General features: G+C 39.6%; 1 protein-coding gene across 1 annotated transcript in view; it reads left to right on the plus strand.

Annotated features, from left to right (window-relative positions):
- MYO1E (myosin IE) overlaps positions 1-25,128 on the plus strand; it is a 179,560-nt gene that overhangs the window by 46,109 nt on the left and 108,323 nt on the right. The window contains exons 2-3 of the mRNA XM_075857925.1: positions 19,444-19,587; positions 24,117-24,206. Of these exons, the coding sequence (XP_075714040.1) occupies positions 19,444-19,587; positions 24,117-24,206 (234 nt within the window). The remainder of the gene's footprint in view (positions 1-19,443; positions 19,588-24,116; positions 24,207-25,128) is intronic.

Here is a 25,128-nt window from a genome sequence, read left to right on the forward strand (position 1 = left end):
TCTTTGTCCATCAATTATGGGCATATTTCTGTGTAGAATTTCTAAGCCACGTGATTTATTGCTTTCTTGGCACACTCTTTCTAGTACATATACCAAACTGCACATTACAAGAAATGGGTAGATTGTGAGAACTAGTGCTGTCATGTCCAGTGATGGAATATTCACCTCCTATGTATTTCTCTTTACTTTTCTGCTTTCTTTAGTCCTGTGAATGCAAATGAATAAAATCAGTGTTTAGAAAAACATGGTGAATTTTTTTAGTTATGTTTTTTAAACTGTTAAGGTCATTGGGAAGGATTTGTCAATAGATTTGCACCTATTTTTTTGTTTTAAAGTTTCATATCATAGCACACAAGATAGTTGCACAAAAAAATTGCAACATTTGTCGGTACTTGCCATATTTGAAAAGTGTGCATGCAGGGTTCACTTTGAGAGGTTTCCTGATACTAAAGCTAGAAAATGACGCAAATGAGCAGGCATAGATTTTATTTACCAACTATAGGACAGTCCAAAATGCGGCAAGTTTATTAAATGGTGTGTGCGCCTTTAAAAATAAACAAAACAAAAAATAGGCATAATGCACTCCAGTGGCCTTCTCTTTTTTTTTTTTTTTGTGTTGTTGATGCGTATGAAAGGCTCGTCTTACTAAATCAACCTTACAGTCTTTCTTACTATCCTACAGATATGCATATAGTTCATCACTGAGCTTCATTTACGATGATCTATCAGGGAACACATGTTTGTTGACCCTCAACATAGCATTACTGCAAAATAAGTGTTTTATTTTATTTTTAGGACGCAGACCATTTTGAGCAAATATTGTTTTTGCTTTTTGCCTAAAGGCATTCTGACAGATTTTTTTTCTGTTGAAGTAGCTGTATCAACTCTTATAAGTTTCAGAAAGAGTTGTATTTTTTTTTAATGGTACAGTTTTCCCGCACGATACATGTATGCTAACTTAGGAGGTTAAATATGTACATTTGATGGCAGTCTTTCCAAAATATAATTGCTTGCAGTTAAAAATGTAGTAGTCTGATCATTCCCTCATTTCTTACTTAGTGATGAGATGATCTGATATCAATGAAGAATAGTCCAAAAGGCCGTTCTTCAATTCTTTTTAGTTTGATCATTTGATGGCCCAGAATTGTCAGGACTCAAATCTTGCTGAAGGCGCCAAAATATGCAAGCTGTCAATGGTGATAATAGAGGTGTAAATAAATGTAACATTTCAGTGGTCACAATTGTGGTATTCTGAGGGTATGTTCACACGCAGTGACCAAAAACGTCTGAAAATACGGAGCTGTTTTCAGCCGAAAACTGCTCTTGATTTTCAGACGTTTTTGTAGCAACTCGTGTTTTTCGCGGCGTATTTTACGGACATTATTGGAGCTGTTTTTCAATGGAGTCAATGAAAAACGTCTCGAAAAAATTCCAAGAAGTGACATGCACTTTTTTGCGGGCGTCTTTCTACGTCTTTCTCTGTATTTTGACAGCGACTCGTAAAATTACACCTCGTGGGAACAGAAAACCGTAAAACCCATTGAAAGCAATGGGTAGATGTTTTGTAGGCGTAATTGAGCCGATTTTTTTCAGGCGTAATTCGAGGCGTAAAACACCCGAATTACGTCTGAAAACACTGCGTGTGAACATACCCTAATTATTATTGGTTCGCTTTATATCCTTGCCTTTTTAACATTAGACTCTAGTCACATAGGTTTTAATGTCTTTTAGAATTGTTGCCTGTAGTGATGAATTGGGCAGTGTAATTGACCAAATTAGGCTTTAAGCCCCCCATTTAATGTGTATATCGTTGCTTGACTGTAGTTCCCAATCTGTGTTGTATTGGGAAAATTGTCCCTCTTAAATATTTTTGTTCTTTAAGACTATTTACATTTGATTGTTTAGGGAAAATAAAATTTATTAGGCCTTATTTACACGAGTGTTGCGCACCTTGGCCGTGGAAAACGTCAGTTTTTTATGGCCGAGGTGCATCCATGCTCGGCGCTGCGGGACGTGATGTCTCGCATCCCCATAGATGAGTCTATGGAGGGAAGCGTGAAAAGATAGGACATGTCCTATTTTCCCACGGACCCTTCACACGGTCTGTTGAAACGACGTCTGTGTGAACGGCCACATTGAATTACATAAGTCCGTGGGACGGCTGCTGTTTCAAGGGCCGTCCCATGGACGTTTAACACGCTCGTATAAATAAGGCCTTAGTCTGTTACCAAGATTTTTCACAATTTTGGAATTCACAGTGAACCGTGCATGGTTTGAAGATTATCACTTCTAGTTGGGTCTTATGCAAACTTGCCCATAAAATTATCCTGCAGTTGTGGAATCTTCTCTACTTCGCAGTAGAAGCAGAACCATGACGCCAATCACTATCTGGGTAGTTAAAGCCTTCCACTATCACCTCTGCATCAGCCTGCGTAGCACTTTTTTTTTTTTTTCTTTTGTTTGAAAAGCTGAACCTTTGTCTCCTCAGTTATCTTGGAGCCATATTACACACTACAAAAAATTCTCAGAAGATATAAACTAAAATATTTACGGGAAGAGTTCTAACCTTTGAACCAGTCATGAAGGAACAGTCTTTAAAGTGGTTGTCTGGTTTCAACTACCCCCTATCTATCTAAAAGTTCTCTGTCTATAACCCATTCAGAAGGGGGGGTCTCTCTATTGTGACCCCACAATGAGCCTGGATTTGCTGTTGGCTAGTCTTGAAATGAAGCATTAAGGGCGTTTTACACAGGGCGATGATCGCCCAAACAATCATTTGTGTCAATGGTTTTTTCGAGACCTTGCACGCTATCAAACGATAAAACGCTTGCTTGTCATTAGTCACATCTTTTATGCGGGCATAAAAAGTAGTGTTATGCTGGCAGCGCATCCCTTTGGGTTAACAGGGGATCTGCTGCCGATAATCATGTAAAGTGTGAGAGGGGGTTCGAACCCACCCCCTAAGATCATTACTACATGTAAATGAGAGCCGATCGGCTTCCTATATTGTCGATTGGCACTTAAACTGGCAGATAAACTGCCATAAAGGACCCTTAGACTTCTCCCATTAAAATCAATGAACCTTTCTTGTAATGCACAGATGCTGCCTGGCTTTGCAGGGAGAGAGGGATGCCCCCCCCCCCCCCAGACTTCCATCTGCCCACAACTTTTTAAATCGGCGTGTTGGTTTATTGCAAAAGATCATATTGGATGAATGGACAGAACATTGAATGCAAACTGACTGATTCTTCTTGAAGTGCACTTGTTTAATCTTTTAAACTATTATGACAGGAACGTTATCAACGTCTGAGTTTTATTAATAAAGACCTGTGCAGGGTGACTCAGTATTCTTTAAGGCATGTTATGCTTATAAAGAATGACAACCTTGTGTCACACCCCTTTACATGGTCACACCTTGTGCTCAGGTATGGTATAAATACCCTACAAGTTTCTGACTCCTGCAATAACTTCTTATTGTGATCATAATAATGTCATCCATGGCTCCGAACTGTAAAATTCAAGTTTTTATGTCTATCTTCTTCCATCCTCTGTTCTTTTTGAATGGTTCCACCACCTCTTATTTGTAGAACCATTCAGATTTCTCAGGATGCTTTAGTTGCTGCCTAGTCATGAACCTAGGACTGTCACATGCGTGGCCAATTAAATTATGGGTACAACTGCGTATCGCAGGCAGTGTTAACACTGGTTCTCATTTACATTAAGAGTGTAAATGCGTTTTGCGTAATGCATGTGCTGTGTACACATTTGGCTGGCTGAAATCGGGTCCGTCATCACTTAATTTGCGGTGATCGGATGGTCGATCAGCTGAGTGTCTCCCATTAAAAGTTCTCTATTCAATGGCTAAAAAACAAATAAAACTGTAGACAAGGTAGTCTGCTTGCCCCCAGGAATTGTCCATCTGCTTAGTCTACCCCAAATACAGTTTCTAGCATGTAGGCAAGGAGCCGTGCTCAATAAATAAGTTTAGTGGATAATCTATTTATTTGAGCCCAAAAACTATTAATTATTCTGCAATTACTTTACACATTGGACACATGTAACTGAGTAACTCAACCAATTCATGTCAAGCAAGACATTAGTGTGCTGGATTTTCACCTTTCTGTATCTTCCAAAAAGAAAAATCATACTCCGGGTAACGACACACATAGCAGCGTGGTTCAATCTAAAAACGCGTCTGCATGTGGTTTTGACCACAAATCTACACAGTTTTTGAATGGCAGTAATGTAAAAGAACAATATATTAACTGATTAGAGGTGTTTTGTAAAGATTTATACGCTAGTTTTCTGGCTTTAAAGTCACAACCTATTTGCACAATAATTAGCAATTTTTTTTTACTGTTTTCTGTGGCTCACAGCACTTTTTACACAATTTACGCCAGAAACTGGCATAAATTATAGCATAAATATTTATACGCCAGCTTGTTACCGCTATAGTTTTTCTTTTGCTGGTGCCATAGAGGCGCCTAATTTATTAAAAGGCATTCGCCATCTTCATTAATTAAACGCATCTTAATCCAGAGCTCTTAAGAGTAAGACTGGTGTGTGAAACACCAGTCTTAAAATCCACCCTTTGACTCCTCCTAAGGCCTTGTTCAAGCGGTTCAGATTTTGTGCAGATTTTGCCTGTATTTTTTAAGCCGAAACCAGAATTGGATTAAGGAGAGGAGACATTTTAAGGCATTCCTTTATATATTCTGTTTTCGGTTACGGTCCTGGTTTCAGCTTAATAAATACTGGCAAAATCTGCAGCAAATCTGCACTGTGTAAACAAGGCCTAAAGGTGGTTCCTTGAGTCTGTCCGTAAATGTTCAAGGGGTTTTCCCCATCTTGGACATTTATGGCATATCCAAAGGATATGCCATAAAAGTCCAATAGATGTGGGTCCCACCTCAGGGACCCGCACCTATCTCTAGAACGGGGCCCCCTTAACCCCGTTCTAGCTTACTCTGCTCTGCTGCCTCCCGGCCACTTCCTGGTTAAGTAATCGGGAGGTACAGAAACAGCCGAGTGCTCGCTGAGCTACGCTGTTTCCGTAACTCCCACAGAAGTGAATGGGAGTAACTGGTACAGCGTAGCACGGTGTGCCCGGAACACGGTAGCTACAAAAACAGCATGGCCCCTCTGTACTACGCTCTTTCCGTAACTCCCATCACTTCTATGGGAGTTGGGGAAATAGAGTTGCTCAGTGAGCTCTGCTTTTTCTGTAACTCCCGACCACCAGGAAGTGTCCAGGAGGCAGCGTGAGTCAAGCTAGAACGGGGTTTAGGGTTCTCCGTTCTAGAGATCGCTGCGGGTCCCAGAGGTGGGACCTGCATCTATCGGAATATCATGTGGATGGTCCATAAATGTCAAAGATGGGAAAACCCCTTTAATGCAGGGAGCATAGGACATACTAAATGTTTGTAGTATATTATATACCACAATTTGCCATTAAGTATTGAATTAGTGTTACATAGTTTGTACGGTTGAAAAAAGACACATGTCCATCAAGTTCAACCTATTTATGGGAAAGGGGATGTAAAAAATTTCTACACATAGGAGCTAATATTTTTTTGTTCTAGGAAATTTTCTAGATGGCTTTAAAAAAAAGGCTTACTGTCCCTGCCGTGACCAGCTCCTGCGGTGACTATTCCATAGATTCACAGTAAAGAAGGCTTGTCGCCTCTGCAGGTTGAACCTTTTTTTTTTTTTTTTTCAGACGGAGGGAGTGCCCCCTTGTTTTTTGAGGGGTTTTTACATGGAACAGGATTTCACTATTTTTTGTTTGCCATTAATATATTTATATAAATTAATCCTGTCCCCCCCCCCCCCCTTAGTCGTCTTTTTTTCAAGGCTAAATAGGTTTAGTTATTTTAATCTTTCCTCATAACTTAGAAAAAATACAAAGAAGAGCAACAAAGCTAATAAGGGGCATGGAGAATCGAACTCCAGGGCATCCTTTCTATCAACTGGAGCCCGGAACTGAACTTCTTATTCTAGATGAGGCCTCACTAATGCTTTGTAAAGTGGTAATATTATATCCCTGTCCCGCGAGTCCATGCCTCTTTTAATACACGACAATATCCTGCTGGCCTTAGAAGTAGCTGATTGACATTGCATGCTGTTATTTAGTTTATGATTTACAAGTACACCCAGATCCTTCTCAACAAGTGACTCCCCCAGTATAGCTCCCCCTAGGACATATGATGCATGCAGGTTGTTCGTACCCAGGTGCATAACTTTACATTTATCTACATTAAACTTAATTTGCCAAGTGGACGCCCAAACACTCAGTTTGTTTAAAGAGGCTCTGTCACCAGATTTTGCAACCCCTATCTGCTATTGCAGCAGATAGGTGCTGCAATGTAGATTACAGTAACGTTTTTATTTTTAAAAAACGAGCATTTTTGGCCAAGTTATGACCATTTTCGTATTTATGCAAATGAGGCTTGCAAAAGTACAACTGGGTGTGTTGAAAAGTAAAAGTACAACTGGGCGTGTATTATGTGCGTACATCGGGGCGTGTTTACTACTTTTACTAGCTGGGCGCTCTGAAGAGAAGTATCATCCACTTCTCTTCAGAACGCCCAGCTTCTGGCAGTGCAGATCTGTGACGTCACTCACAGGTCCTGCATCGTGTCGGCACCAGAGGATACAGATGATTCTGCAGCAGCATCAGCATTTGCAGGTAAGTAGCTACATCGACTTACCTGCAAACACCGATGCTGCTGCAGAATCATCTGTAGCCTCTGGTGTCGATGTGTCCTCGCTCGTCTGACACGATGCAGGACCTGTGAGTGACGACACAGCGTGATCTCTGGAGAACACGGCTGTGTCTGCACTGCCAGAAGCTGGGCGTTGTGAAGAGAAGTGGATGATACTTCTATACACAACGCCCAGCTAGTAATAGTAGTAAACACGCCCCGATGTACGCACATAATACACGCCCAGTTGTACTTTTACTTTTCAACACACCCACTTGGACTTTTGCAAGCCTCATTTGCATAAATACGAAAATGGTCATAACTTGGCCAAAAATGCTCGTTTTTTAAAAATAAAAACGTTACTGTAATCTACATTGCAGCGCCGATCTGCTGCAATAGCAGATAGGGGTTGCAAAATCTGGTGACAGAGCCTCTTTAAATCCGCTTGCAATTCACGAACATCTTCCATAGACTGAACTTTACTACAAATAAATAGTGCTATTAATCCCATCCTCTATATCATTAATAAATAAGTTGAATAATAGTGGTCCCAGCACTCAACCCTGGGGTACACCAGGTATAATCGGTGACCATTCAGAGTAGGAATCATTGACCACAACTCTCTAGATACGCTCCTTGAGCCAATTCTCAATCCAATTACAAACTATACTTTCTAAACCTATAGTCCTTCATTTACCCCTTAGACGTCTATGGGGGACAGTGTCCAATGCCTTTGCAAAGTCCAAAAACACTATATCCACATCGGCCCCTCTGTCTAGACTTCTGCTCACCTCTTCATAAAAACAGATTAGGTTAGTTTCACAGCTTCTGTAGTTAGTAAAACAGTGCTGGCTGTCACTTATAATACTATTTTTTGTCACATAATCCTGTATATAGTCCCTCAATAGCCCCTCAAACATTTTCCCCATGATGGATGTTAAGCTTACTGGTCTATAATTACCCGGAGAAGACCTAGAGCCCTTTTTGAAAATAGGCACCACATGTGCCCTGCGCCAGTCCCTTGGCACTATACCAGTCACTAGAGAATCTTTAAATATTATGAAGAGGGGAACAGAAATAACTGAACTAAGCTTCTTAAGAACACTAGGGTGTAACCCATCTGGTCCCGGGGCCTTGTGTTCATTTATTTCATTTAGCTTGCACCATATCTACATTCATCCAATTCAGTATATCAACTGATATATTAACAGTACTGGCACCGGCTGCTCTTTCTTCAGTTGTATATACAGAGCTGAAGAACCCATTTAGTGACTCTGCCTTCTCTTTATCCCCTGTGACCAACTCCCCATTACCACTATCTAGGGGTCCTACATGTTCAGACCTTGGCTTTTTTTGCATTTATATACTTGAAGAATTTTTTGGGGGATTTGTTTTACTATCCTTGGCCACCTGCCTTTTCATTTTGTATTTTTGCTGATTTTATTACCTTTTACAGATTTTATTAAGCTCTTTATAATTTACAAAGGCTACAGCTGTACTTAGATTCGTATTTTTCAAATGCCCTTTTTTTTTGTCCTGTATTGTCCTTTTTACAGAAGGTGTAAGCCATGTGGGGTTTAATTTTAGTCGTTGATACTTGTTACCTATAGGAATAAATGTTACGCTATAATTACCCAAAGTAGTTTTGAAAATCTCCCATTTATCATTTGTACCATTATTTGACATTTGTTCTTCCCAGTCTATATCCTGAATTGCAGCGCTCATTTGTAGCATTTCTAAAAGCTAGAAAACAGCAGAGCGTTCTCTCCCAAATAATGCACCGTGTATTTAATGGATTATTAATGTGCATGCGTGTCGACCTCTCCGCTATGTGGGCGGACCTGGCACCCCTAATCTCTATCTGCTGAGATCCAAGGGGTCATATCCACACAGGTCAGACTTTTGGTTTTCCATAATATTGGAAAACCCCTATACATTCTGATCAATTGTCAGGACAATGGTTGGCACTTTTGCAACTCTTCCTAAATAGCTACCTAGTAGGGCACAAGCTACTGGTCTGCAGTGTGAGTTTCATTCATTCATTGTATAGTGCAGCAGCGTGTATATATATTTTATGATAAAAATAATGAAAAATATTGTCTGCTCCTACGGTGTACAAAGAACTCTTGACCTTATGTATACAGTATAGTATTCCCAACAATACTACTTTTCAGTATTGAATGTTAATGTTCCTGTTGACCGGCTCCTGTCTGGACAATTAAGGCATTTACTGGCTGGCTTCTATTTGGCAGCAGTTCAGTGACTCTGAAAGTCAAAGGCATAGCAATTTAGAGCACTTCAGTCAGGGTGTAACCAAGGCATACCCATATGGGACGTTCAATACATAGCAACAATTAGGTCATCAGGGTATATGACTTCTCAGCCAAAACTCTAGTGACTAACTTCCTTCATTTTCTGATCTTAAGGACAAGCTTTTCATGAACAAATTGAGCAATGTTTTATGACTGTGGCCATGAATGATAGAAAGATCCTTATTTAAATAGATGCATTTATTTTGGCAATAATAATCAGGAATATTAGGTTAGTATGGTTTTAGATTTGGTCTAGAACTATGCCCAGTCAACCATTTACTTTTAGGGAAATAGAAATGGTGACTTTGATTTCTGACCCTAGCAGAGTGAGTAACTGTTTACTACTCAAACTATTAGTAATAGAATGACTGCTCTTGTATGATCATGATGTTAAGTGGAAAAAAGAAAAAAAAAACGCAAGAAAATAAGTATTCAAAGTCTATTGCTACCCTTCTGTCTATATTTCTGACACGCTTTCTCTTATAGGATTGCGCAACTGGCTAAAAAAACCATTTGCACAATCCTAGCGGTAGTCATGTCGCTGTGACTTTTAGAATACTGCTTCTACCCAGTGGCAATATGGTGGCAGTCTGAGACTGTGCTGGTACCTGTAATTGGGCATTAGCACAGCCTAAGTGAATAGACTGGTCGCGCACAGCTGGCGATGTCATTCTCCAGTATCTGCCCATCCACTCAATTCTGAAGTGGTGGCAGGAAAGTAGAACCACAGTGAGTATAAGGGTATGTTCACACGATGAGAGGCATTTATGTGTGAAAAGACAGACTGTTAACCGCTGCCTCGTTTCACACGTAAATGCTCCTCCTCGCATTTTGCGAGCCGTCTGAGACGCTCGTAAATCTTGAGCTGTGCTTCATTGAGTTCAATGAAGAACAGCTCAAATTACGTGGCAAAGAAGTGCCCTGCACTTCTTTGCCGAGGCAGTCCATTTACGCGTCGTCGTTTGACAGCTGTCAAACGACGATGCGTAAATTACATGTCGTCTGCACAATACGTCGGCAAACCCATTCAAATGAATGGGCAGATGTTTGCCGACGTATTGTAGCCCTATTTTCAGGCGTAAAACGAGGCATAATACGCATAGTTTACGCCTGAAAATAGGTCGTGTGAACCCAGCCTTACAATACATTTTCTTTTTTAAAACCCCACCAATTTAGGGTTATTAGAGGAGCCGGAATGACTGTTCAGTCGGGACTATTGGGCCGCTTTTATTGCTACTTTTCATTTTCATCATTACAGAAATCAAGCAGCTATGCAAAATATGGATGCTCTGAGACTTGTACTTTTAAAATAACAATTTTCAACATTCCAGTTAATCTACAAGGTAACTTTGTAAATACAGTGCTTTCCTTTACTTATCTTGTACCAAGGTTTTCTTCATTTTTAAAGAGGTATTTCTATCATGGAATGTTCTGGTATATTGCTAGGATATGCCAAAAAAACTGCCAAATTATGATCGGTGGGGTCTGACGTCTCGGACCCTTGCTGATCCAGATAACGTCATGCGTAGCTGTGCTCCTGGTCTGTTGTGAATGGGGCTGTGCTGATGTGAAACACCTTCATTCTAAGGGTATGTTCACACGACAGCGTCCGTAACGGCTGAAATTACAGGGATGTTTTCAGGAGAAAACATCCCCGTAATTTCAGCCGTAACTGCATGCACTTGAATGCCGCGTCCATTACGGATGTAATTGGCGCTGCTTTTCATTGGAGTCCATGAATAACTGCTCCAATTACGCCCCAAGAAATGACAAGTCACTTCTTTGACGCGAGCGTCTATTTACGCGCTGTCTTTTGACAGCGGCGCGTAAATATACGCCTCGTGTGAACAGACAAACTTCAGCCCATTGCTTTCAATGGGCAGATGTTTGTCAACGCATTCAAGCCGTAATTTCGGACGTAATTCGGGGGTTAATACGCCCGATTTACGTCCTTAATTAGTGTGTGTGAAAATACCCTAAGGATCGGTGGGGGTCCTAGCAGCAAGTGACGGCATATCCTAGCAATATGCCATCCCTTACTATAGTAGGAGAACCCCTTTAAACCTAAAGCTAAATTAAAAATTCGGCTGGATTCCTTTTTCCAGAGTGCAGAGCGCTGAGGGAGTGGAGATGAGATTCAAAATTCAGAGCACGTATTTGACTTCTTCATGCAGATAAACCGCTGTCTGCTTCAGCGTTCAACCATCAAAATTTCAGAAGACTCCTATGGAAGTGCATTGCAAAGTTGCTCAACAGTTTATGTAAATCTAAAACGTAAATAGGTGTTGAAGCAGATGTATTAAAAAAAACAAAAAACCTTTCTAGCTTTAGCAAGTGATGTACAGTAGTGTGCCTACACAATTCTAAAACCATCGCATTCGCTGCTATTATATACACAAAGGCTTTGTTTCCATGTTTTTCTTGTTTTCCATATGTTTCACTAAAACTGCTCAAATGATGCATTTTGGCATGTGATATATGAAGAGTGATTGACAAAATAATAAGGAGCAGTGTATTTTTATTTGGGAAACCACCATCTGCAGATGTTGATGACTAAGGCAAAAGTAGGAAAATGGATTGCATTTTATTTAAAAAAGAGGGGGGCATCCTGTTTTTGCTAGCTGAATAGATGCAGCAGAAGAAAGATTACTCATAACCCACCAGAACTGCACATTAACTCCTTGTAGTTGTTCTGATCCTGCCGTTATTCTGTTGTATTTTTCACAGCTTTTTTGTGGGGGTTTAAAGTCCACCGTGAAATCTGAAAGTCTGCAGGTCATGTGAAAATGTAATCTATTTTTGATCATACCTTTCACCCAAGTGTGTTTAGACCTAGCAGTTACATAGATGGAGACGTGGTATCCATAAACCGCTAAACATTATCCCTATTCAACATGAACTACAAAGCTCTAAGCAATACAAACCTTGTCATGTGATCCAGAAGTGACACACCGTAGAGGGATGTACAATTAAAATCTACTAGTACCGTTCAGTATATAGGCCGTTTAGTATATTGTCACTATTTTTTATCTTTTTTTTTGTTAGGGAGCATTGTTCACTTTATTTTTAATTTTATTATGTTTTTTGCATCTGAAACTGGTAAGTTGGTGTAATGCAAGTGATACTTTGTGTTTTATGCTGTCTCTATCAAGTAGCAGTGTTAGGCCGGGTTCCCACGGGACGGATATGCTGCGTAAAAATCATGCAGCGTGTCCGACCTGGATCCCGCAGGAAATTCTGCTGCGGAGGAAAGCCGTTCATACTTACCTCCTCCCTCTGACGTCCGCTCCGGCTTTCCTGCATTCTGTTTCAGGCCATGTGACGCTGCAGCCTGTGTTTGGGACGCAACGTCCTCCCAGGAGGCCAGACTGCATGAAGGAGGGCGTTCTGGGTAAGTATGTATAATTTTTTTTTCTTCTGGCGCTGCGATTTTTGCAACGTAAACGCTGTGATTACGCTGCAAAAAAACGCAACGCTTGGCTTTTTGTTGCGGGTTTTCCATCCCCAATGAATTCAATGGGGAAAACCCGCAATGAAAAATAAACAAAAACGCAGCATAAATTGACATGCCACGGAATTAAACTCCGCACCACAGGTCAAGTTATTAACGTTTAGGGTATGTTCACACGCTTAATTAAAAACTTCTGAAAATATGGAGCCGTTTTCAAGGGAAAACCGTTCCTGATTTTTCAGCTGTTTTTTTTTTTTTTTTTTTTGCAACTCGCGTTTTTCACTTTTTTACGGCCGTTTTTGGAGCTGTTTTTCAAGAAGTGACATTCATTTATTTTTCGTAGGCGTTCTTTAATCCAGCCGTTTTGAAAAACAGCCGCCTAAAAAAAACAGCCTTACGGAACAGAACACCGTTTTCCCCATTGAAATCATTGGGCAGATGTTTGGAGGCGTTCTGCTTCCGATTTTTCGGCCGAAAATAAGCCATGTGAACATACCCTAACGCTGCGGTTTTTTTCCGCAGCGCGGGCATGAGATTTTCTAAATCTCATCCACTTTGCTGCTACTGTAAGCGCTGCGGAATTTCTGCCCAGAATTCAGTTGCGGAAATTCCGCAGCGTTTGCTACGTGGGAACCCGGCCTTAATAGTCTCTAGTTTTGCCTGCTCGCCTGTCTTTTGGGTTTGTCTTCTGGTTCAGGGACATGGCTTGATCCCATATTATTTAAAATTAGTTCAGATTTACGTTTAAGCAATTCTAGTGAATCTGCTATTCTGATTCCTGCTTACCAGTAATGTGCTTTCCATGTGTAGGCACATCTGTCAGCCAGCTTGTACAAAGTGTTCCTTTTTTCTATGAAATTTGGAGTTGAATATTTATTCTTGACTTCAAATACAGAGTTCTCTTACAGAGACCCTGAAACTTTGTTCATATCAAATGGAGCATGCATGGGAATAAAAATCACATACAGAAACTGTCGTTTTTTTTTTCTTTTAATAATCTGTTGCAGCAGCTTGGAAATGTAACCACCATATTTTGAGCTGTTTTCGAAGTCCAGATCCCTTCCCTTTTTACTCCTGCACCTACTTGCCATTCTCACACTATACAATCTAATGACAGGTTAGACAGGCATTTTGCAATGACACAAGTCACTTGTTGTGAGCTCCTGACATACCTTTATAAGCTTGTCAGCGCTCACAAACTGTGTTATTGTGCACAACACAGAAGAGAGGAATGCATATAGCCGTTATTATTGGTAATTATGGATGATAAAATAATCATGGTCTATTAGTTACTTCATTATGGATAATTACCAATAATAAACCATGATAGAGATATATATATATACACGTTTATTTGCTGTAGATAATATGGAGATCCTTTTGTTTTTGCTGTTAATGGCAATTCTACTACTATCACACTTTGAAGAGAACTGCAGACGACTCTTCAGTCAAGTGTAAAAATGCTACTATATATTGCCAATGTATAGTCCACATACCTGATGCACTTCTCAACGATCCTTTCGCCATTCCGGTCTCCCATGCAGTCCTTAGGGCTTATTCAGACGAACGTATAATACGTCCTTGCTACGCGCGTGATTTTTTTACCATGTTAATGAATGGGGCTGTTCAGACTGTCCGTGAATTTCACGCAGCGGAAGTGCGCTGCGTGAAACTCATGACATGTCCTCTATTTGCCCGTGTTTCGCACTGCACGCACCCATTGAAGTCAACGGGTGCGTGCAAATCACGCTCGGCACACGGAAGCACTTCCGTGTGCCGCGCGTGATTCGCGCAACAGCGGTTAAATAAATAAATGAAAACAGAAAAGCACCTCGTGCTTTTCTGTTTGCAAACCTAAAAACAGAGTGTCCTAATGATGCCGACTGCGCGAAAATCACGCAGCCACGCATCATATGCTGATGACACACGGACCTTTAGCGCACGCAAAACGCACACGCTCGTGTGAATCCGGCCTTAGGCAGATTTTTTTTCTGCCTGCAAAAAACTGAACAGGGCCTAAGAATATCTTCAGGAATTTTGAGGCAGATTTTCGCGTGTTTTTTCGCTTTTTTTCGTCCACAGCCGTTGAAACTAGGTCAAGGACCGCGGGCAAAAACGCTGCGAAAGACGGTCAAAGGAAAAAAATAATAATCTGCCTCACATTGAAATTAGCACCAAAACAACTCTGAACTTCTTAATGCAGAGCGTACTTAGTAAATCTGCGACACGTGACTTGTCTAAATGTTTGTTAAAATGATGTTTACCTGCAAAAACTAGCAGACATTAGCAATCGTTTAAACACCGCGCTGATTAGCCGTTGGCTCAATGTCTCCGTCGCATTACAGCCGCAACGTGTGGGCTTACCCTATTCGTGTCAAAGAAGGCAATTTGATTAACCCTTCGGTTCATATTTTTATATCCTGACCAGGCTATGGGCTGTTCTGACATCCACCATAATGTCGTTAGTACACTAATTTTGTAAAAGTTTATAGCTTCTTGTGTGTACTGCAATATCAAGAAACTAAAGGAGGCTGCTGTTAAGACTTCTCTGGTGTTACTCAATTTGAAAATCTTGAGTACCCCATAGCACTATGGGGTACAGAGGTAGCAGCTAAGTTGGAGCCTAATGGGGCCCCCTATGCCATGTAAGAAGACACCACTTTTATAAAGGGCAAGGTGGAGGACCCTATTACAGATTTTGCATTTGGGCGCAACACTTTCAAGTTACATCGGAGCCCTTGTTCTTAAAGTACCAACACCAGGTTTGGCAAGTTAGACGATTGTGGAAAAAAGTTTAAGTCCAATCCGAGATAGTGAACGATAGACAGAAAGGAGGAGGAAAGTGTTCAGGATTTGTTGGCGGATCAAAGCCTAAGGCCTCATGCACACGACCGTGTTTTTGCGTCCGCAATTCCCCCGCAAATCCACGGGAGAATTGCGGACCCATTCATTTCTATGGGCCCATACACACTATCCGTGTTTTCACGGGTCTCCGCATGTCCGCAAATCCGTGCCGCAGAAACTCAGGACATGTCTTATTACGGCCCGCAAATTCGATGCGGACATGCCAATAGAAGTCAATGGGCCCGTGGAAATTGCGGATACACCTCCGTGTGTCATCCGCAGTTTCGCGGATTTGCTGCTAGGCGACGACCGGGAATGAGTTCTGTCGTCATCCTGTTCTACCTAGGCTTTTTTTTTTTTCATCCGCATTTTGCGGATTACATACGGATGAACTGCGGATTACATACGGATGAACTGCGGATGACATTTCACGGAACACGGTCCTGGAATTTGTGGACCAGAAAAACACTACGGTCGTGTGCATGAGGCCTAAAAACCAACACCGAGAAGAAATATGATTGATCAGGTGACTGTAAACTGTACACAATGTAATAGTGCACAGCCGCGCTGAGAGATGAAAACAGGTTTTTTGCTGACCATGTTATAAAGAGATTATCTGCTGATCATTAGCCAACATTAGAATTTGTAGCTATAGTTAAACATTACGCAAATTTATGTAAGAAACCAGACTACAAATTTTGCAGTATTACTCATTGGCATAAAAGTTGCATTATTGATATGGTTTTATTTTATGTATTGACTGTTTTTTTTACTTAAAATTAAATATTCAATATTTCAGTGTAATCCATGGTAATTAAGTGTTTACCGGCAGAGAAAAGGGTAGAAAGCCCACTTTATACAGTAAATAAAGCGATATTAGGAAAACAAAGTAATATATATTTTGTGCAATAGATATCAAGATGTGTTAGCCATTCTGTTTCCATATGTATATTTATGTTTATCAGAAATTTGTAGAATGATCCAAACCAAGTTTTTATAACTCACAATAAGTATTGTTATTATTATTGTAACACATGGTTATTCATTCTTTATTATTTCTTTCTGACATGCCTTGTCTGTGCAGATCCTTTTATGTTCCTTTTAAGCAATTCATGTTTTGCAGTTGAATTGGCTTGCTGAGAATGAACGTACATACTGAATGGCCAAACCCTTTTCTACTCTCCTAATAAGTCTATGGTTACCCCTGTGAGCCTAAAGTGCAAAGCATAGATGTTGACCGTCATCTGCTGTTTATCGATGTGGCAGTTCTTTGGCTACAGGTTGTTTTGGTCACTGTTTGCTTGGGTTCAGGGGCGCAGAGGTAGCAGTTGCACCTCGGCACTGGTTCCTAAGGGCCACATAAGACTCCTATATTTTAAATGTCACATGGAAGGTTGGGGGCATTGTTGCAGATTTTGCAATGAGACCCAGGAGCTTCTACGCCTCGGAGTTTGCGTAGTTATAATGATATAAAAATACACAGATCTTGTAGTCCACTGGTGGCCATGTTCATATAAACAGGGCTGCATGTGATAGGCATCTTGCTCCTTCCACTAACAGACATGAAGGTAACATAAGGCTCGTGTCTCAGCTTGTTACATTATTAATATCCCTGTTGAATAGAATTCTAATATGTAAAGCTGCAGACTTCCATGTCTGTTCTAGTGCCTCCGATTTTAATGTTTGTCCGTTTTAGTGCCTTTTATAAGGAACAGATAATAATAAATAGTCATATTGTGGGCCGAAGGGTTTCACATTTAAAAGCTCTGCCTGATTCTATAAATTCCACACATTCCTGAGCTACAGAAACGCAGGAAACTGCTGGTAAAATAGGAAATACGTTGAAGAGTTGAATTACTATAGCACTTTTTTTTTTTTGTCTTTTTCTGTTTTGTTTTTTTTTTGGTACAAGCTCTTTTAGTCATTTAAAAATGATAACAAGCCACATCACCAGTCTGTCAAGCTGTGTACCAGAATGTTGACATCTGCTCCACATGTGTACGCAGCCATATAGTTCTTTTCCGGGTACATTCCTTGCTCATAAGTGGAGGTAGAATTTTAACTTGCTTTATTATTTCACGCTAGATTCAACTCTTATTACTTTAACAGCCTCTGTTATATCGCGGTATAGAACTATCGTACTGGATACAAATACTGTACTGTGTATTATATATCTATTATGTTAAAGTTGGAATAGAACATTGGATTTGGAAACTAAGGAATTGGTAACTTTATCTAACCTAGGTATATAAGGTTAGAGGAGAACATTGTGTATATATACTGCCTGCTTGCAGATTCTGGCCCGAGGAAAACTGATATTTATTAATATAAAGAATTTATCTTATTTGGGAAGGGGTGAACCAATAAAAATCACAATTACTTTTTTTTTTGTCTTCTGGACGTTTATTGTGTGGGATGAATAATGTGTTTATTTTATAGTACGGGACATTACGGTTGCGGCAATACCATTTGTCTACTTTTTAAAATATATGAATTCCCATAACCTATGACAATTCATCAGCACACCCCTCCTTCTTTCTAACCTCTTAGATGCCACGGTTTCTATTGACCACGGCATCTAAAGGGGATAAACGGCCAGGATCGTAGTTAACTCCAATCTTAGCCGTTGCAGCAGACAACTGATACCCGCGTTGGACGATGTAGACACTGTTCCTGTGCCTGCACCATCCCCACACCGTACATTGTTTATAGGCTCGGTGCAGCTTTATATTTTTATCCAACATAAAATTAAGCAATTTTCAAAATAGTCTTGATTTTAAATATATTGTGCTATTCCTCGTCTACTGCTCTTATGCAGAGCAATGTGCCTCCATGGTAAAAATCTAAAAAAAAAAAACAACACCATCTGTGGACTTATCCTAAAGTCACTCCCTTCCAACTGTCCTCTACATCTTCATAACCCACAAAATGTATATTCTTCATCTTTATTTCTATGTATATATAGTGTGTGTATGTGTATATATATATATATATATATTAGTGTGTATGTGCAAAGAATTATGTTTTCACAGTAAAATAAAAAGCGTAGAAAGTGATACGAGAATTCAAAAATAGCTTGTGCTACAGACTTCATACAGTAGAAAACATGGATCCTCAAAGGAACCACACCATTATCACAATCATTTTCACCCAGTTATCAACCACTTGACACATTTCCCTTATCCGATTTTATTTTAAAACCGAAACCGTTTTGGCGATTTATGTAACTGATGGTTATGAGCAACACAAGCCATATAGTGTTTCATTTTTTTTCTTTTATTTGCACTATAAAATCGTGTCCCACAAAATAAATCTGTCATTTTATGACTGTTACTGACCCAATGAGCAATATAGGGGTGGTCATTAGTCGATGCAATTGGCATAAAATAATTTTATACTTTTGAGAGCATCCAAGCTTTGACCAAAGCTAAACTAGTGTTGGGGCATCATGGTTGCATATAATAGTTGGCCATTGGCAACTCATTACGTTGTGCTTTTTTTTTTTTTTTTTGATGTAACATCACTTTTGGGGTGACCTGAACGGTTTCGATGAAGCTGCAGTTCCACCAGTGACTATATAGACAACTCAAAGCAATAATTCCTCCACCCTGCTCTTCTGACATCTGCAGGGCTGTGTTGATTCTGCTGGAGTAATAGCCCTAGTTGTTGTTTTTTTTGTTTTCACTAAATTTTAAATTCAGAACTTAATATTTGAAATGTTCTGTTACTAATATTTGTAATGAAATTCGCAGTTTCTTTTTTTGCAGGGCCACCCAAAAAAGCATTGCTATAGAGAAGGGTGGTGTCCCAATATAAGGAAAACTAGGCAGGTTAAAGCATGGTTAGGAGACTTCACAGCAGCTCCATCCTGATTTTAGAGAATATCTAATGATTGATTATGTATATATAGTAGTAATTCTTGATGCAGTGGACAAATATACAAGGTACTGTTGGAATTTATTTAGGGAATCCAATATCATTATGGCATAATCTATAGCAAATGGTTGTTTGACAGGAGAATTCTTAACTTGGACCATAAAAATATTGGGCACTGATTTTCATAGATCACTATAAGACTTCAATGATATGTTCTCATTTGTTTTTTGTTTGTTTTTTCTTCTTTCATTTACAGGGCAGCAAAGGACATTACAGATACCACTGGCAAAGCCACAATGTTAAGCACAGCGGAGTGGATGATATGGTTCTGTTGTCCAAAATTTCTGAAGATTCTATAGTGGAAAACTTGAAAAAGCGCTATATGGACGATTTCATCTTTGTATCCTTTGTTTATCATCGTATTTGTTACTGAATCAATACAATTAAAATTAGAAAATATAATTTCAGAGTAATCATTGTGAGATATCATTCTACCTCAAAGATTTTCTTGGCAGGAGATATTATATGGTTCTCTCTAAGCATAGAATATATATGGTCTAGCAATTCCATTGAACTACGTTAGCCCTCTTTTTCTCCTGTCTAATGGCTAAACATCTATGCTAGTGTTTGGCAGCTCGGTGAGCTGCACCATAGCTTCACCCAGCCTGCTATGTATGTATGTATGTATGTATGTGACCAGGAAATGCTATAATTATAGGTGAAGGAAGCCCTAAGTGTAGTTGGGATGCTTTTTTTTTTTTTTTTTTTTTTTTTTTTTTTTTTTTTAGAGGGCATAAACATCACTACCAAGGTCTAGAGCAAAGATTCGGCACAGAAAAATTCGCTATGTTCCCAGCACCCTTGATACAATCACTGATCGCGCAGACATATACCAGCACCTCTGATATGTATGCAACTTATATCCTGTTATAATGCTAATATTGCCATCATGCAAAATAACCCATAAATTGTCTGTTTCTTGTTAAACTGTATATACATTTACAAACGTTTCTGCCACCCCCTAAACTAGTACCTCTGTCTGTAACATATTTTTAACTGTTTGTTCTCTAGTAATATTCCACATCTGTGATGCACTGTCCGCACATAAGCAGGGAATATCACGTGACATATACACCCAAAAGGGTGTCCGAAATGTGTGGAAAATGCGTACTGTGCAGTTTGAAATGGTCCCGCCAGACGTCCTCTCTGAATTTCGTGATGACACCTATCCTGAGAAGTTTCATATTATTCCAGTAACATCATTTCTGATTAATTTTAAATGGGAAATTAAGGAAGCGGCTGCTCGCTTTCTCTTTCTCTCATTCTTTCTCTTTTTCTTTCTCTCTTTCTCTTTTTCTCTCTGTCTTTGTCTGCCTCTCTTTTTTTTTTTTTTTTTTTTTTTTTTTTCTTTCTTTTTGGCTCTTTTTCTCTCCATTCAAGCTCCACCTTACTGCAAGGGGTATAGCGAGCAGGAACGGGGGCTTCAGTACCACTGTTTTTGCGATTGGTGAGGTCTCCAGCTATTAAACCATTATCACCTATCTTTTGGATAGGTGATAATTGTGGATTCTGGTAAACGCCTTTAAGGACTCCCTGTGGATTGACTTAACTTGATATAAGAACAACTAGAAGACCTATGTTCTGGGGTGTGCTCTTTAGAGACTTAGTTGTTGCAAATAGAGAACTTTCAGTTTGGCAGAAATCAATAACTATTTTGTGCATTTATATATAATATATGTATGTATTTATCTTAATTTATTAAGCGAACAACTGTTGTGTGGTGGAAAACCGGGACATTCCATTGATAGTTGAGTTCTTGAACCCACAAAGGATTAGAATAGCATCCAATAGACCTTGAATGAGCTGATTGTTTATGTGAGCAGTCATGAATGAGTGTTAAACTGTGCTGCTTAATTCTGGGATTATTCAACACGCGATCAAATGGTGCTATTGTTTATCTACAAACTGTTCTATCCATGAGGGATGTTCTAGTAAAAGTGCATATATATGCTGAGTGTCCATAGATCTCTGCCCTCATGAGCGAGCAACTGACATATTTACAATAAATGTTACACAACTGACTTTTTTTGTTTACGTGACACCATGCGTTATATTCTTCGTATATATTTTGTTATGTTGTTCACCCGAAGACCGTTTGATTCATTGCCTTATGCTAGTAGACTTTACTATATAATGATGACTTACTCTATAGGCTTCGTTCCCTTTTTTTTGTCACAATGTATGTTTTTTGTTTAATATATTAATTTTAGTTAGACGTTTATTGTCCCATACTTCTTCTTTTTAGCGACCATATACATTTTAAAATATCTCTGCCAACAATTTCCTGTCCCCCCCCCCCCCCCCCCAAACACCTACATGTGCATTGCTAAATGATTGTATTATAGTAGGCTTGCTTAGTGATTAACATATTGTTTTGCATTTGAGTATCTGCCGTTAAGTCTTATACTCCTGGAAATGTGTCAAATGTATCCATAGCTTTCTATTGACATTTTGTATGGCAAAAGTTTTTCCTTTTTTTTAACATTTTTATTGTAGTTAACTGTTTTTTAATACAAGAGATGCCGGGAAAAAATGTATACCGTGGTATAGTTATTTTTTTTACTATGGGAGTCATATGGTATGTCCAGCGCATGTCAGGAGATTTTCCCTGTCTATACTCTGGGTGCACACCATGTACATTTATGTCTTTTGAACCTTACTTTTCTTCACAATTCATATAGATAATTCAATTTAAAGTATATTTTAAAATGATTTATTTATAAATGGTTTTGTGGTCTTCATCTTGATGTATAGGCACTATGATTTGTAACAAGGACACTACTCAAACTGGCATATAGTTAACTGCACTCAAAAGTAGACCAAAAGGCCAATCCTCCCCTGGCTGCACTTCTTAAAGTAAATTTACTCGCTTAGTTATAGCTAAATGGCATTACCATAAATGTTTTTTGATCAGAGGGCACAAGATCAACCTTTGAGGCTCAAGTGATTGACCTCTAATTTGTGGTAAAGAATCTTTTCGGTAGATGGGATCAAAGTTATGCTATTTAACTCCGCTGAATTGATCTTGTACAAAATTAAGTTCAATAAACGGTGATTACACCCCCCCCCCTCCCCCCCCAGGGTAAAATTCACTGGGCCACTAATGTCATGAACAACTTAGTCCAGGGATCCATATGATTTATCCAGTAATTCCTCTATGCTTAATCCGATTTTCACGTTCTTCAAATTTGACTGTGTAAATACGTTGCATTAATTATCAGTCTAAGGCCTTGTTCACACAGTGCAGATTTCACATTCATTTTTTTTTAGCCCAAACCAGAATTGGATCCAGGAGAGCAGACCTATCTTTTATATATTTCTTCTCTTTAGGCTCCGTTCCTGGTTTTGGTTTAGAAAGTCCATTTCTGCCTTGAAGGGGTTTTGCGAGTTATTCCAAAGAGTTTTGTGGATAGGAGGAATGCATTAAAAATAAAGAGCGTTTACACACCTCACAGATCCCTGGCGCTCCAGCTCTGCCGCCCGGTCCTTCCTGCCACTGTTTATTGACATGGCTGCAGCGATGATATGCCCGTATAACCACATGATCGTTGCAGCCAATCACTGGTCTCAGTGGGTATGTTGCACATGATTGCTGAGGCCAGTGATTGGCTGCAGCGATAATGTTGGCATACCGGCACGTCATCGCTGCAGCTATGTAAATAAACAGCGGCGGGGAGGTCCAGATCGGTGGTGCTGGAACTCTGGAGCTCTGTGAGGAGTCATTTTTTTTTTTTTTTTATGCATCCCACCTATCCCTGCCTCTTGCAAGAACTCGGACAAACCCTTTAGGGCAGCACTGGCCCCTTTTAAAGGGTAACAAACTTCTGATATGTCATAGTGACATGTCAGAAGTTTTGATTGGTGGGGGTCTGAGCAATAAGACCCCCCCCCCCCCACCAATCGCTAGAACAAAGCAGCAGAAGTGCTCGTGTGAGCGCTGAGCCGCTTCGTTTAAGTTCGGCTTTTCTTGGAAAGCCGATGCAGCGATGTGCGGACTCAATAAAAAAAAAGTCTATGGGCCCGTACACCGCTACATCAGCTTTCCCATAAAAGCTGAACAGAAACTAAGTGGCTCAGCGCGCACACAAGCGCTTCTGCCGCTTCGTTTTAGCAATCAGTGGGGGTCTCGGTACTCGGACCCGCATCGATTAAAACATCTGACATGTCACTATGACATATCAGAAGTTTGAAAATTTAGTTGCCTTTTAACAATTCTACTTGCTTCTCAGTTGAAATCCACCAGAGTGCCTTGCTAGCTCAGTCTCTCTTAGGGTATGTTCACACGACCTATTTTCGGGCCGAAAAATAGGAAGCAGAACGCCTCCAAACATCTGCCCATTGATTTCAATGGGTAAACAGCATTCTGTTCCGACAAAGCGTAAAAAAAACGGCTGCGAAAAAGAAGTGCAGGACACTTCTTGGGACATTTTTGGAGCCGTTTTCCATAGACTGAAAAAAGCTCCAAAAACAGGCGTAAAAACCGCCGTGAAAATCAGGAGCTGTTTTCTCTTGAAAACCGCTCCGTATTTTGAGACTTTTTCGACTCTGCGTGTGAACATACCCTTACACACAGCTTGTTCTGGTGATTTTGTATTTTAGGAAATGCAGTTTATACCAGGCACTGGGCGGAAATCTAATACAGGAAAAATTAACTACCAGAATGCGATATGTTATTGTCGGCAAGCTTGTTGACTTATTCCAGAAGCAACCAGTACAATTGTGAATGTAGCTCTAATTTTTGGTTTTATTGTAGATCAGTGGAGGCTAAACACATTGGACTTACCAGTTTTTTTTTTTTTGTTTTTTTTGTTTTGTTTTTTTAAACGGTTAAAGAATTGTCACTAACTTAATGGCCTTAACTGCACACAGACATACATTGGACCAGTCTTGATCTCTGTGAATCCATTTAAACAAATGCCTTACTTTGGAGAAAAGGAGATTGAAATGTACCAAGGAGCTGTAAGTATTGAATTGATATGACTAGGTTATGATTAGATTGTTGTTGTATTTTCCCACTCTTTTAATACAAGATTCACAAACATCCACACACTGGATACCCGATATAGAGAGTCTTCTAAGATTGCAGTCATAACCATAAAAGAATAAAAAGATGCAAGGATACATACATAAATGGATGCATAAAAAGTAAATAGAATTTGCACTAGTTAAACATTTGATCAGCTGCAAGTCCAGGTGAAATCGATAAATTACTTAAACTGCGTGACCTCCGTGTATCATTATGAGGAACAAAGTTGTGGATGATTTAAAGCGCACCTGACTTTTCAGGGGACTTTTCAGAATAAGCTGTCATATGTGTGTACATGAGTAATAACACTATTTCTGGCCACTAACCCTTTCTCACCACAACCATTTTTTGGATTTTTCACTTTTGTTTTTTTCTCCGAACGTTCCAAAAGCCATAGCTTATTTTATTTTTCCATCAATACTTTCGTATGAGGGCTTATTTTTTGTGGGACGTGTTGTAGATTTTCATGACACCATTTATTCTACCATATAATGTTATGGGGAAACTGGTAAAAAAAATATTTGAGGTGAAATGGTAAAAAACAGCGATTCCTCAATATTTTGCGGGGTTTTGTTTTTACGGCGTTCACCGTGCGGTAAAAATGGCATGTTAACTTCTGCGGATCAATAAGAGTACGATGATACCAAATTTATATAGTTTTTTTTTGTTGTTTTACTACTTTTACAAGTTGTTAAAAATAAAATTTGAGTTTAGTTTCCATGTTCTGAGAGTCATAACTTTTTTTATTTTTCAGTAATTGAGCAGTATGAGGGCTTTTTTTTTTGCGGGGCGAGCTGTAGTTTTTTCTATTTGGTACCATTTTGGGCTGCATATTTTTAATCCCTTTTTATTCAA

This window comes from Rhinoderma darwinii, chromosome 3, assembly GCF_050947455.1.
Source record: "Rhinoderma darwinii isolate aRhiDar2 chromosome 3, aRhiDar2.hap1, whole genome shotgun sequence".
NCBI classification, from domain to species: Eukaryota; Metazoa; Chordata; class Amphibia; order Anura; family Rhinodermatidae; genus Rhinoderma; species Rhinoderma darwinii.